The sequence below is a fragment of the Manis javanica genome, chromosome X, assembly GCF_040802235.1.
Source record: "Manis javanica isolate MJ-LG chromosome X, MJ_LKY, whole genome shotgun sequence".
Classification (NCBI taxonomy): Eukaryota; Metazoa; Chordata; class Mammalia; order Pholidota; family Manidae; genus Manis; species Manis javanica.
Window position 1 is genome coordinate 15,365,851 of NC_133174.1, and position 14,747 is coordinate 15,380,597.

Genomic DNA, 14,747 nt, shown 5'->3' on the forward strand with positions numbered 1-14,747 from the left:
TATATTTTAACTTTGGAGGGGCTCGATGGTGCATTTTTTTATGGGACACTTATTGTTAAGATAGTATTTAAATATTTAGTATTATGTTCTTAATATTTTACTACTATTACTGCTAATGATGCTTTCCCAGAGAAGTTAAAACAAACTTACAAAGACATGAACATTGAGAGAATGCAGAAAAACACTCCATAAATACTAGTTTTCCTTCATGTTCGAGATCGTGTAGTTCAGTGACTCAATCCTGGCTGCACAGTGGAATGACCTAAGGAGCTTAAAATATACTGATGCTTGGGTCCCACTCTGAGATTCTGATTCAATTGGTTTAGGCTACAGAATCGGCATCAGGAATTTTAAAAGCCCCCTGGTGATCCTAATGTACAGTCAAATTTGGGAAACCTGTGGTCAATATATAATTGCATGTACATCAACATGAAAATATGTGCAGTCATTCAAAGCTCTAATTTTTTTTAACATAGCATCAATCTCAAAGTTTATAATAGAAGAGGCTGTGAAAAGAATTTAATAAGCAACATGAATAAATCTCAAAAATACTATGTTGAGCGAAATAAGCCAGACACGAGTACTTATAGCACTATTCTCTTTACAAAGTTTAAGTAAATTAGAACGAGGGTGGGGGAAGGAGGATTGACTAGGAAGAGACGCAAAGGAAATTCCTTAAGTGAAAATGTTCTCTATTTTGATTAGGGCGCACAGATATATACAGTTACCAAAAGTAATCGAAATGGACAGTTGAAGTGTAATATAATTTCGCTGTGTGTAAATTACATTTCGATAAAAATAATTTAAAACGTGATTAACTTAAATCCGGATACCTATGACAGGGTCTGGGAGGGAGAGGCGATTACTACCTCCGATGACCCCAAACCCTCACCAGATTAAAAGGAACATCAAACTCCAGACTAGAACGGGAGAGAATGGAAAGCAGACAGCAGGGAGGGCCAAAGCCTAAGAAATCGCTAGAGGGCCGGCAACTGCCGCAGCCGAACAGATGCCTGGACTGCGGAGCCCGAGTGTCCCACCAAAATAAGCCCCCGCGCCCCTTTCCGGTGCCCTCAAGTCCGTCTAGTGCCTCCACCCGAAGGATCCGGAGGGAAACGACGCCGCGGCGAGAAAAGAACTGGTGGCAGCTTGGTTCCTGCGCGGATGCTGGGGCGGTAGGCGCTGCGCGGTCGGCTCGTCGCGGCTCGCGGGGAGGACGCCGGGGCTCACCTGCCCTCCGCTGCTGCCATGATTCCGGTGTCGCTGGTGGTGGTGGTGGTGGGTGGCTGGACTGCCGTCTACCTGACCGACTTGGTGCTGAAGGTGAGGGCCTCGGGCCTAAGGCCCCAGCCCGCGGTGCCAGGGCCGGGGAGCAAGGCCCGAGGCCTTTTCTCTTCCTCTGCCTCGCGCCTCCCGGGCTGGAAGCTGCGCGGCAGGTGACCACATGTGGCCTTCTGTGGGGCGCCCGTGCCCCCTGGAGTTAATGAAACCCGGCGGGCCGCGGGAGGGGTGTGGCGGCCTGCGCAGCTGCCGCAGTCGCATTGCGGGGCGCTGTAGCGCCGCCGCCTTCGGGTCCTGCCCGGGAGACGCCGGTAGTGGGCTGGGGAGGACCGGGACCCTGCCAGACCCCGCGGCAGTGCACCAGGGAAGAAAATAAAATGTCCGCCGAGTAAAAGCGTTGTTTTCCCTCGTTGTCTTTACGGCCACGACCGTCTATAGACTCTGGAGTTGCAGTCAGTGTAAATCAAGTTACGATTTAGATCTGTAATCTCAAACTTTAAAGTGCGTAGGATCATCCAGGGTTCTTATTAAAATGCACATTCTGATTCAGCAGGTCTGTGGCGGCGCCTAAGCTTCTGCGTTTCTAACCAGTTCCCAAGTGTTACCAATGCTGTTAGTTTACGGACCATATTCCAAGTCCAAGGATTTAGACAACTAGTTTCTTGCTACACGAATTCTGATTTGAACCCTGCGCCCACTTTTTCACACCAACCCTCACCCCCACCAAACACCAACACCACACACACACCCTGGGTGCATGGACCATTCTTTAGTTACTTGGAAAGGGTAGCAAAAATTAGGAACAATTGTCTGACACCATACTATAAGCGACATTTTTGAAATTGAATAGTTAGGGATGGGAGTAACTGTATATTATGTGGAATAAAATATAAATTCTCAAATGTTTCATGAAACATTATGAGTACCATTTTAAATAGTATACTTTAGCATTGTGTGTTTTAGGTTTAACAGTAGAATGAAAATGGTACTTATGCTTCTTTGTTACATTTAAACTTGCAAAGTGAGATTATACAGGGGAGACCTTAGAGCAAGGGCTGGGCTCTTGACACTTCCCAGCCATTGTGACCTTGGGCAGATTACTCTCGCTGCCTTGATTTCTTCATCTTTACAATTGGGATAATGATAGTAAGGATCTTCTTAGATTGTAGAGAGGATTACATTAATTCATCCCCAGAAAGCCTGGCTACTCAACGTGAGGTTCAAGGCCCAGCAGCACCTGCATCATCTGGGAGCTCGTCAGCACTGTAGAATCTCAGGCCCCCTCCCTGACATACAGAATGTGCATCTGCATCTTCACAAGATTTGTAGACGCTTCTCTTCACATACTTGACATAGTGCTCACAAGCAGTGCATACCACTGCTTTAAACAGTGATTTTGTTGGTTAGAAGAGGCAAAGCCACATGATTTCATCATGTTGCATATGTAACAAAAATCCAAAATAAAAAGAACTGTTCAAACCTCAACAGTCTGGTCAACTGTGTGAGGTGATCACAGTGTTACTCTTAATTTCAGTAACAGCCCAGAGCTCGCTAAGAGAGCGCTGTTCTTTGAGCAAAAGACCTTCCTCTCATTCAGAGTATCTGCCTGGGAAATGAAGAGACCTTGGGATTTAAGAGCCTGCACCTTTAGTTTCTATGCTCCAACTTGGTCTGCTGTTGCACCCTCAATTCTTCTAGGATTTCGTCAGTAGACATCTGCTAGAGTGGTGTATCATTCTCCTTTTCCAAGTCCTGGTAAACAAGCAGGTTTAAAAAACACCTGAAGACTGAGAGCAGATTGCATTACATTACAGATCCCAAGGCATATGGATAACTATATTCAGACTGAGGTCATTTTTTATGACTATGACAGGGCTAAAACATCCATCTAGACAGATAAGTTTCTTAAATGGATGGGCATTGATATGACAAAATACTTACTGTAATTGAGGCAATAGGAGTCAGTCAGGTATATAGAACGGCCTTACATTATCCAAAATCCTACATTCCTCAAGGACTTCAAACTTCCCTAAAGATAAAACTCGTTAGCCTGTGTGTAAGCAGCTAGCCCCTCAACCCTGAAGAATGTAAGAGAAGTTACTGAGACCAAGATGGCCTTAGATAAGTTTTGTACTTTAACATGATGAAAGTTGGCCTGATTTCTTTGGGTTGTTGCCCAGAAGAGGATTAAAAAACACTGTTTCTGATTAACCTGTCCCCTCTGTTGGATTGCTTGGAGTCTTTTAAAATTGTAACATGAGACCTCTTTCTATAATAACAAAGCTTCTAGATCTGCTCTGTCCAGTATGGTTGCCACTAATTATATGTAGCCATTAAGCATTTGAAATGGGTTGAGTCCAAATTGAAACATAAGTGTAAAGTTGACACCAGATTTCAAAGACTTAGCACATGAATAAATAAATACAATGTAAAGTATTTCAGTAATTTTTTATGTTGATTATATGTTGAAATAATCTGTGGGATATATTGAGTTAAAATGTATTTAATCTCCTGTTTACTTTTTAAAATTTGGGCACTACAAAATTTTAAATTACATATGCGGCTTATATTGTGGCTCACATTGTTTTGATTGGACAATGCTATTTTAAGCAGAGGTCAGCAGACTTTTATTGTAAAGAACCAGGTAGTATTTTAGGCTTTTTAGGCCATGCAGGTCTCTGTTGCATATTCTCGTTTTCTGTTGTCTCTTTTTACAATCCCTTAAAAATGTAAAAACCATCCTTAGCTCACATGCTTTACAAGAACAGGCTGTTGACCGGATTTGGCCTGTGGGCCATATAGTTTGTGTCAGATCCTAATCTCAGCAGACCAGTCTGACACCTTTACTCTAATATCCTGAAGAATAAACATAACACTTTAAAATTGTAAGCATTTGGACAGTTTAGTATCTTGCTTTCCTATAGAAAATACTTCTTTTTTATTTTCCTCAATTGTTCTTTAAAAGTGAGTAATAGGGAACTTTTCTCTCTCCTAGTCTTCTGTGTATTTTAAGCATTCTTATGAAGACTGGCTGGAGAACAACGGATTGAGCATCTCCCCTTTTCACATAAGATGGCAAACTGCTATTTTCAATCGTGCCTTTTACAGCTGGGGACGGCGGAAAGCCAGGATGCTTTACCAATGGTATTCTTCATTTTCTCTTTTTGGTTTAAATTAGTCATTGTGACCATGAGAAATGCTTGTTGATGAACTGTTTCCATCACTTTCTAATCTACTAAGTTTTAAAATGTTGACAGGATAAAAACTTCCTGGGTTTATATAAACTTATAGGATTGTATCATTGTGCTTTTGCATACATGAAAAATCGAGGTTCTTTGTCTTGATCTGGGTGGTTGGGTACACATATGTAAGAATTCAATGAGCTATACACTTCATATTTGTACACTTTAATGTGTAAGTTATACCCTAATAGAAAAGCAAAGAACAGCATTTTCCATCAGGAAATTAATCCTGGAGAATTCTCTCCCCCATAATCACACACAGAAACAAGGAGCCTGGGAATCAAAGGATGCAGGCTTTCCCCCATACTTCTTTTGTGATACCCCTCCTGGGGAAGGATATTTAAAATATCGAACAACCATTAAGGTATATGCAAGAACCCATCAAGAAAATGGCCAGCCAGATTGCAGCAACAGGGTCCCAGAGTCCCCTGGCCATACCAGGCATACCCCTTTAGTTGAACATTTTTTTAGATCAAGTCATTTATGGTGTTTATGGTTAGGGGGTTTACAGTGATCTCTGGGACACCCTAGAGCCTGACAAGTTCTATAGTTGACAGAATTTTTAGTATAGGAGTAGGAACCTTTGTCTGAAATTCCTTTCTGTTAAAAATCTAGCTCCAAATGAGGAAGAGCTAAATGCAAGGAAACAAATCATTAAAGAGCAGAAAATGCAAGAGTAAATCACAGCAAACAAAATAGAAGGAAATAGTAAAGTTAAGAGAAGAAATCAGTGAAATGGAAAATACATAGTAGAGAAAATCAGCAAAGCCAAAAGTAGGGTCTTTGAAAAGATTGATGAAATTGATAAACCTCTTGCATGACTGGACAAGAAAAAAAGAAAATGCAAGTAACTAAAAATTAGAATTGAAAAAAGGGAACGTTACTACAGATTCTGTGGTCATTTTAAAAAATGAAACTATAGTGAGCAATTCTCTGCCTATAAATTTGACAATTTAGATGAAATGGACAAGTTTCTTAAAAAACACAACAAGAAGTTAGAAAATGTAATAGATTATTTCCAACTATAGAAGGGTAACTTATAATTATTAAAACAGTAGAAGAAATAAGCTATTGTTAAATTTTACCATATTAATATTTAAGCTCAACACAAAATACATCTAAAATATAATGCAAACAATAGAATTGGTAGATGAAAAAGAATGAATGTCTATAATGCCAAAAGAGCTTTCACCCAATATGTGAACAAGTTCACAACAGTGCTGTGTGAATGAGCAAGAGACATGAAACAGAACAGACTTTTCACTGATAACAATATTCGGCCTCTTCAGTTACAAAAGAATTGTAAATTATTAGATTGCTTAAAGCGACCTTGTCTCTGAAGTTCAGATAGGAAAAAGAGGCAGAATTATTGACATTTTAAACACTAAAGCTATGTAGTGTGGCTGGTGGAGGAATTGTCCATTTATGTGATTTTTTTTTCCCCCTCCTGACAGGTTCAATTTTGGGATGGTGTTTGGTGTCATTGCCATGTTCAGCTCTTTTTTTCTCCTGGGGAAAACACTAATTCAGACCTTAGCACAAATGATGGCTGACTCTCCCTCTTATTCTTCCTCCTCTTCTTCCTCCTCCTCCTCTTCTTCTTCCTCCTCTTCCTCTTCTTCCTCTTCCTCCTCCTCCTCCTCTTCCTCACTTCACAATGAACAGGTGCTACAAGTTGTGGTAAGTGCCTTCTTCTTACTTTAAGTAACTTTGTTGAAACATAGATTATCTCATCTGGATAGCGTAACTCCTATCCATAATATAAATATTAAAATAAATGAAAAGTTTCATAGTTTCTGAAATTACCTGCTTACAAAAATATTAGTAGGAATCTAGCAAAGAATTGTTTCAATAAGTAGTAGTACCAGTAGTAGTACTAGAACGAATGGACCACTGTCAATAATTACACAGGTACTCAGTTTAATTCATGTTGTCTTCTTGAGGTGTTAGAATAAGCATACTGATTTAGATCTCTGTATTGTATAAATAATTTGCATTTTAATCCTGTGCAAAGTGTTCCCTTTTCCTTTTCATGGCTTTCAGATTCTAACAAATGATATCCTTTATTAAAGGTATAAGGCCTTTTTGAATCTTCACTGTGATTTCTTGATATGAAGAATATTGTGCTGAGTTGTACTCCTTTGACTGTAAGCTGTTTAAAGCACACATGTAAACCTTTGTCACGTCTCCAGAGTTTGGAAAGGTGCTTTATCATTAGCTAACTTTTATTTCAAATTTTTTACATTTATAGTTTCCATCTCCATGAATCATGGATGTTACATTTTTAATCATGTTCTCATTGATGGACTAGAATATTTAATAGTTACTGACAGACTTTTTTTAAACTCATCTCTTTATAGCCTCTTCTAAGCTGGGTCACTGTGGGAAGATTTAAAAGTCATTTGTAGAGAATGATAAAAAATCTCTCCTATGGTAGTAGCTCTTTCTTAGAGGTTAAAAGGATTCACCAGGTGAGGCCTCAGAAGAGATTATTTCTTCGGCAGACATTTTCTAAGTATATTCCTGTGCTGACTCCTGCTTGAACAGGGAACAAAATCCAATCTTAGCATTCATGGAGCTTTTAGTCTAGATGGAGAGCTGCTATGATTGTTCTGCAGTAGGAGAGAATACAAGGTGCTATGGGAACAGAGAGAAGGTGTGCTGAGGTGTGCCTGGCTGTGGGAAGAGAGAAGAGAGTTTCAGAGGGAGGGAGAGGACAGTCCACATTACCTGGGAAGGAAGATGGCAATTAAGCATCCCAGTATCAGAGGGAACCATATAACATGGGAAGGTGGAAGGAATAATATAGTAATAATAGAACCTAGTTAATATGCAGTGCTTCCTATGTGAGGCTTTTGTGTCCATTTTATTTTATACTTGCAAGAGTCTGGAGGTAAGTGTCTTATTCACAGATGTGAAAACCAAGGTACAAAGATATTAAGTCACTTGCCTGAGGCTATAGCTAATAAATGGTGGGTACACAATTCACCCATCACTGACCTCAAAGCCTTTATGTTCTACTCCCTTAAGGAACACCAGTAATTCTTCAAGGTATTATAAAATAACTTGACCTGTCTGGAAGGTATACAGTGGAAGGTATGTTGTGCAAAAGATAAGATGGGAGATAGAGATAGGGTCTGGGTTAGGAAGAGCCATTCTAAGAAGTTTGATTTTACCTTAATAACATATCTGTGCAAAATGGACTGAAGTAGGGTTACACCAAAGATGAGGAGACCATTTAAGAGGGCAGGTGGAATAATTAATGTTAGAAGTGATAAGTATCTAAACTAACTTAATGGTAAGAAGAATGAAGTAGACAGATTCAAGGGATCTTTTGGAGTGGAATTGTTAGGACCTGGTGATTAATTGGATGTGTGGCTGGAGGGAGAAGGAAGAGTTTGAGATGACTCTCAGGCTGCATGATTGGTTATTGTTTGTTTGCTAATAAAGAGGATAGTAGAGAAAAAAGTAGGTTTGGAGGAAATAAGATCATTGACCTGTCTGCCTGCTAGGATTAGAAGGCAAAATGTTCAGATAAGAAATTGTTTCTTCTTTTTGCTTCCTCGTTTATTCATAATGTTCACAAAAATATTGCCTCTGGTAGGAAAGTCATACTTTGGAACCATTAAGAAGCTAGCTGCCTTCCTCAGTCTACATGCATATTTATGTTTATGTTTAAGAATGTTAATGTCTCCTGACTTTAATATGAGCTCTTATAGCTTAGAGAACAAACTTTCTGTTTATTCTCTAATTCCCTTACAGCCTTGTTCCATATTCCCAAAACCTGGCACTCTGTGATGTTGAGAGATCAGTATTCTGGCACATTAATACCCTGTATGATCATGGCTGAGACAGATGGGAAGTCACACATAGTTGCCAGCAAATAAGACCTACCATCTGTTAGTATAGTCCTATGCTCAAATCCTTACCTTGTCTCATTATTACATCTATAAAATAATAAAAGAGAAGGAGTCAGTGTCTTATTGAATCAAGCCTATTGATTTATTTGAAATAAAGGTAAGATAACCAGGATATTTTGTGATATAGAGGAAATATGAGAATGAATCTCAAGGACATAAATTAAGAGATGGGTCAAAGAAAAGGAAACTAGATTCGAGGGGGAAAAATGGTTGTGTAGGAATGCAAAGCAAAAACCTCCTTCCAAAATCACACAGAACACAAAAATAAAGCAAATACAACTAGGCCTGAAATCACCCTGAAGACTGCAGAACTGACCACCTACATCTGGGGAAGAAGAGAATACCCTACAGAAAAGGGTAAAGTGACAAAGCCACGATCCACTAGGACCCAAGCCCTTCCCCCATCCCAGCCCACAGGCGGAAGGAAGAATAATGGAGCAGGGAGGGAGTAGAAGCCCAGGACACTGAACACCTGGCCCTGGAAATCTGCACCAGGAGGATGAGCCCACATTGCATGGTGCCCTGGTGATTGGTGGGGCTGGACAACAGAGATGGGCAGAACACTCAGGGAGGCTAAGATCCCAGCTGCCTGTGGAGAATAGGCGTGCTCTACTGGCCTCGAGAAAAGAAAGGAGAGTGGACAGGTTGAAAGACTTCCCAGCAGTGACAGGGGCACCAGAGAGGCAAGGAGTGCACAGTGCTCTCTCTGTAGGAGTAAGGTCAGGTGGACAGTACGTCCCCAACCCACCCTCAGCCCAACAGGTTGGGAGCCCTTAGGAGCTTCAGACTCTCCATCCCCCTCACTGGTGACACATGCTGGAGACTCCTCACAGTGGCATGTGGCCTGCTGGCCAGCAGTGAAATCAAACTTAACTCCCAGTTAGGCAGGGTGAGAACCCCCAGCCTGCTCAGGGCCAACTAGAGAGCTACATGCAAGAACCAGCCCCAGGAGCTCTTTCCTCCTGGAAGGCACTGGTCCCGTTCACCAGCAGCCCCGCCATTGCAGCAGGCTGGGTGGAGGGCACCCCCAGCCCCACAGCCTGGTGCTTGTGCAGCCTAGCCTCAGGAGCTCTTTCCTCCTGGCAGGTGGTGGTTCTCACCTGCACCCCCACCATTGCGGTAGGCCAGAGGGAAGGCAGCTCCACCCACTGGCAGCTTCAGAGAGTATTCTCCCCAGTTCCGTGCTCAGCTGATGGCCCACACAGCCCACTTGAAATCAGAATACCAGGAGCAAGGCAGACAGGTGCCACACCTACTGCATGCCAACAGCTGGGGCTCCTGTACAGGAAATTGACCTTCTGTACCCTACAGGGCACCTCCTATACAAATCTATTATCCCATAAGAAACAGTAAAGAAAAAATGAAGAGACAGAGGAATTTGTTCCAAACAAAAATTCAGGAAAAAAAAACACCAGAAAGAAGGCTTACTGAAACTGAAATCACCAATCTTCTTGATAAAGATTTCAAAATAAAAGTGATAAACATGCTCATGGAGCTACAGAAAATATGCAAGATCTCAAGGAGGACTTAAACAAAGAGATAGAAATTTTCAAAAATAGGGTATCTGAAATGAAGCACACAATGGAGGGATTTAAAAGATTGTATGAGGTAGCAGAAACGGTAAATGAAATAGAAATTAGAGAATAGGGAAACACAAGCTGAAGAACAGAGAAAAAGGGATCTCTAGGAATGAAAGAATAATAAGCTGTGCAACCAATCCAAACGGAACAATATTTGCATTATAGGGGTTCCAGAAGAAGAAGTGAGAAACAAAGGGATAGAAAGTCTTTTTGAGTTAGTACTTGTTGAAAACTTCCCTGATCTGGGGAAGGAAATAGTCACTCAGGTCATAGAAATGCAAAGATATCCCAACACAAGGAACCCTAGGAAGAAAACACTAAGACATACAATAATTAAAATGGCAAAGATCAAGGATAAGGAGAGGGTATTAAAAGCAGCCAGAGAAAGAAAAAAGATCACTTATAAAGGAAACCTCATCAGGCTTCAGCAGACTTCTCAGCAGAAAACTTTTCAGGCCAGAAGGGAGTGGCATGATATATTTAATGCAACAAAACAGAAGGGCCTCCAACCAAGAATTCTCTGCCCAACAAGATTATCATTTAAATTTGAAGCAGGGATTAAACAATTTTCAGATAAGCAAAAGTTGGGGGAATTCATGACCACCAAAACATTTCTACAAGGTATTTTAAAGAGATTGCTCTAGATAGAAGTGCTCCTAAGGTTTAATAGCTGTCACCAGAGAAAATAAACCCACGGTAAAGGTAGTAGCCCAATTAATTACTAAGCAAATACAAAATTAAATCAACTACTCACAAAGTTAGTCAAGGGATACACAAAGTATAGAATATGACACCTAATATATAATGTGTGGAGGAGGAAGGAGAAGAAGGAGAGGGAAAAAAAAACTTTCGATTGTGTTTGAAATAGAGTAATAATCGAGTTAAGATAGACAGTTAGATAATAAGAAACTATCCTTCAACCTTTGGTAACCACAGATCTAAAGCCTACAATGGCAATAAGTACATAGCTATTCATAATCACCCTAAATATAAATGGACTGAATGCACCAATCAAAAGACATAGAGTTGCAGAATGGATTAAAAAAAAAAAAGACCCGTCTATATGCTGCCTACAAGAGGCTCATTTCAAACCCAAAGACATACACAGACTAAAAGTGAAGGGATGGAGGATTTAGAGATTAAAGATGGTAGCATGAAAGAATATATATCAATGATACTTTAATTTAAAAAAAAGAGAGAAAGAGATTTAAGGCCAAAGGCTTGGAAAGGAAGAGATCAAACTGTCTTTATCTGCTGACCACATATTGGTGGGTACAAAATCTAAAGAACCCAAAGACGAACTAAAATTCATAAGCAAGTACAAAAAATTTAATGTATTTCTCTATACTGGCAACCACAGAATAATTTATAAGAGCATTTAAAAAATCAAATATGTAGTAAGAAATCTAATGAAGTATGTGTGGGAAAACATTATTTAGAAAATTTAAAGAGACCCAAGTAAATTGAAGAATATGCCATGTTCATGCATGGGTTGGACAATTAAACATTATAAAGACAAAATTGATTTATAGATTCAATATAATCCCAGTAAAAACTCCAGAAGATTTTCTACAGATATTGACAACCTGGTCATAAAATTTATTATGAAAATTATGAAGAATCCTGAAGAAGAAAACCAAAGCTGGAAGACCTTCCAGATATTAAGATTTACTACCATAATTAAATGAGTGTGAAATTGGTACAAGAATAAAAAAACGTCTAAGGAACAGAATAAAATCCAGAACAGACCTATGAATATACAATTGTCTGATTTATGACAAAGTTGAGCCTACCTAGCAAAGGGGAAAGGATGGACTTTCAATAAATTCCAGATCGGGGATTTTCATGCAGGAAAAAAATTTTGAATCCTACCTCATATAGTACCCAAAAATCAATTCCAGATGTATTATAGATTTAAATGGTAAAGATAAAACAATAAAATTTTTCATATCAAACACAAATGTATCAACATCACCTTGGGGCAGGCAGAGATTTCTTAGATAAGACATAAAAAGCACTAAACCGTAGAGAAAAAAATAACAAATCAAATTGTAGTGAGCTGAAGAACTTAAAAGATTTGTATCCAGAATAAGTGAAGAACCCCTACAAATTAAGAAACAAACAAAAACAAAGAAGCCACCCAATAGAAGAGTGGGCAAAGGATTTAGAAATACACCTGACAGTAAAAATTTTAAAAAAAAGACAACTTACAAAAGTGCCTGTATACATAACTACTAATAAAGGGAAGAGATGTTCAACATCATTAGTCATCCAGAAATTGCAACACACCCATCGGACGGCATAAATGAAAGCCACTTAGAATCCTGTATGTCTCTTCTTCTGTCCCCCCCAGGCTTTCAGCTAGGTCTCTGGCATGGAGGAGCTCCACCAGCTGCATGCACACTGCCCACCACACACTCGGGTGCATGTCAACCCGTATTCCCACTTTGGGACTCAGCTCAGGTGTCATCTCCCCAGGAAGACTTCCTGACCTGTCCCACCATCTCCCACTCCCAGCTCTGGACTAGATGCTGCCTCTGTTTCTCACAACCCCTGTGCTTAGTGGCAAGTTATAATCCTAGTAGTCCTAGAGGATCTGATACAACATTTGAGATACAGTGTCTTAGGAGAACTTTCTCCTTCTCCTGTGAACTCCCATTAATTGGGTTGGCATGTATGGAATAAACTGTGAATATGTGGATGAGTTCATAATCTCCCTTGCAATAATAACAATAGATAATATTTAATGAACAATTTCCATGTGCCAGGCATTAATATGCTAGCTTTATCTCATCATCACAATTCATTGAGGTAAAACTACTGTAACCTCCATTGTATAGATGAAAATACAAAGGCACAGAGAGAGCAAGTGATGGGTTCCAAATTATGTGGTTTGTGTGGTGGACCTGGGATTTGAAAGGAGACAGTCTCACTTCAAAGCCAACTCTTAATAATTATCTTCTCCTGCTTCAGCAGACAGGTTCTATATGGGAGGGGTGAAGAAGGCAAACTTCCCCCCCATGCACACCAATTTTAGCTTTTGAGTTTTTGGCCCAAGAATCATGGCCTCTGAGGTATGGCCACCAGGCAAGAAGGATCAGAATCCTCCTAGGACAAATGGCTAAAGTGGCAGCCACAAACCATCTCTCAGGATACTTTCTTCCATCTGTTCCCATCATGTGGATGTGAGAAGCCAAGGAATGCATTGGAAGCAGAGGGAATCGGTGGAAGGGAACTTGGGGAATTATTGCCATTCTGGAACTCAATAAATCTTTGTAAAAGCCTTAAAAAAAACTGAAGGGTTGGAAAAAGATATTTCATGCAAATAATAGGGAGAAAAAAGCAGAAGTATCAGTATTTATATGAGACAAAATAGATTTCAGAACAAAGAACGTAACAAGAGACAAGGACATATACATACATAGTGGTATAGGGTTCAGGCCAACAAGAGGATATAGCCATTTATAAATATCTATGCACCCAATATAGGAGTACCTAAACATGTGAAACAAATAATAACAGAATTAAAGGGGGGAAATAGAGTGCAACACATTCATTTTAGGAGACTTCAACATACCACTCACACCAAAACACAGGTCAACCAGACAGAAAATAAGTAAGGAGGCAGAGGCACTGAACAATACATTAGAACAGATGGACATAACAGACATCTTCAGAACACTCCACTCAAGCAGCAGGATATATATTCTTCTCAAGTGTACACGGAACATTTTCCAGAACAGATCACACACTAGGCCATGAAGAAAACCTCAATAAATTCAAGATTGAAATTGTGCCAACCAGCATCTCAGACCACAAGGTATGAAACTAGAAATAAATTATGTAAAGAAAACAAAAAAGCCCACAAACACATGGGGCTTAACAACATGCTCCCAGATAATCAAGGGATCAATGGCCAAATAAAAACAGCAATCAAGCAATATATGGAGACAAATGAAAACAACAACTAAGCAGTCCAAAACCTATTGAACGCAGTGAAGGCAGTTCTAAGAGGAAAGTATATAGCAATACAGGCTTACCCTAAGAAACAAGAACAATCCCACATGAACAGTCTAAACTCACAATTAATGAAACTAGAAAAAGAAGAAGAAATGAGGCCCAAACAAAGAAAACTATTGAACTGAATAGACAGGCCTGACAACATGGGTATGGAGTAAGTATGTAGTAAAAGTCACATTGATGTTCTTGGAAAGAGTTGTTCAGTAGGGTCTGAGTAAAGAGAACTTGAGATAATGATCATCATAAAAATGTTCATATCCTTTGACCATTTACTTCCACATTTAAGACTCTAGGTTAAGAAAATACTGCTAAATATGGAAAAACTAGTTTCAAGCTCCTTATCCTAACATTATTTATTATGAAAAATTGGAAACAACCACAATATATAATTGAGAAATGGTTAAATTACAGGATTGTCAGTGAGTGAAATATTATGCATACATTAAAAAACGATGATTATGAAAACTAGTTTCATAACTAGGGAAAAGCCACTTGGAATTAATGAATTTAGAAAGTGATCCAAGCAGCATAGTTTGACTCTCCTTTCAGTTACTAAAAGAGGCTTAAAAGTGAAATTCCTCTGTTGTACATAAAAAGAAATTTCAGTTGAATTAAAATTAAAACATGAAATCGTAAAGCCTTGAAAGAAAAAAATGGGTTTCTGTTTCTATGAACACAATGAGGAAGACATAAACATGAAAGTA

The 14,747-nt window shown here is 39.5% G+C and overlaps 1 protein-coding gene across 4 annotated transcripts in view; it reads left to right on the plus strand.

Annotated features, from left to right (window-relative positions):
* The first annotated feature begins 275 nt into the window (after positions 1-275).
* MBTPS2 (membrane bound transcription factor peptidase, site 2) overlaps positions 276-14,747 on the plus strand; it is a 52,776-nt gene continuing 38,304 nt past the window's right edge. For all 4 annotated transcript variants that reach the window (XR_005061848.2, XR_005061849.2, XR_001852976.3 and 1 more), the window contains exons 1-3: positions 276-1,323; positions 4,277-4,425; positions 5,978-6,203. Coding sequence is in view for 1 of the 4 variants with exons in the window: in XM_017659444.3 (XP_017514933.1) it covers positions 1,249-1,323; positions 4,277-4,425; positions 5,978-6,203 (450 nt within the window). In the remaining 3 variants the exon portion in view is untranslated. The remainder of the gene's footprint in view (positions 1,324-4,276; positions 4,426-5,977; positions 6,204-14,747) is intronic.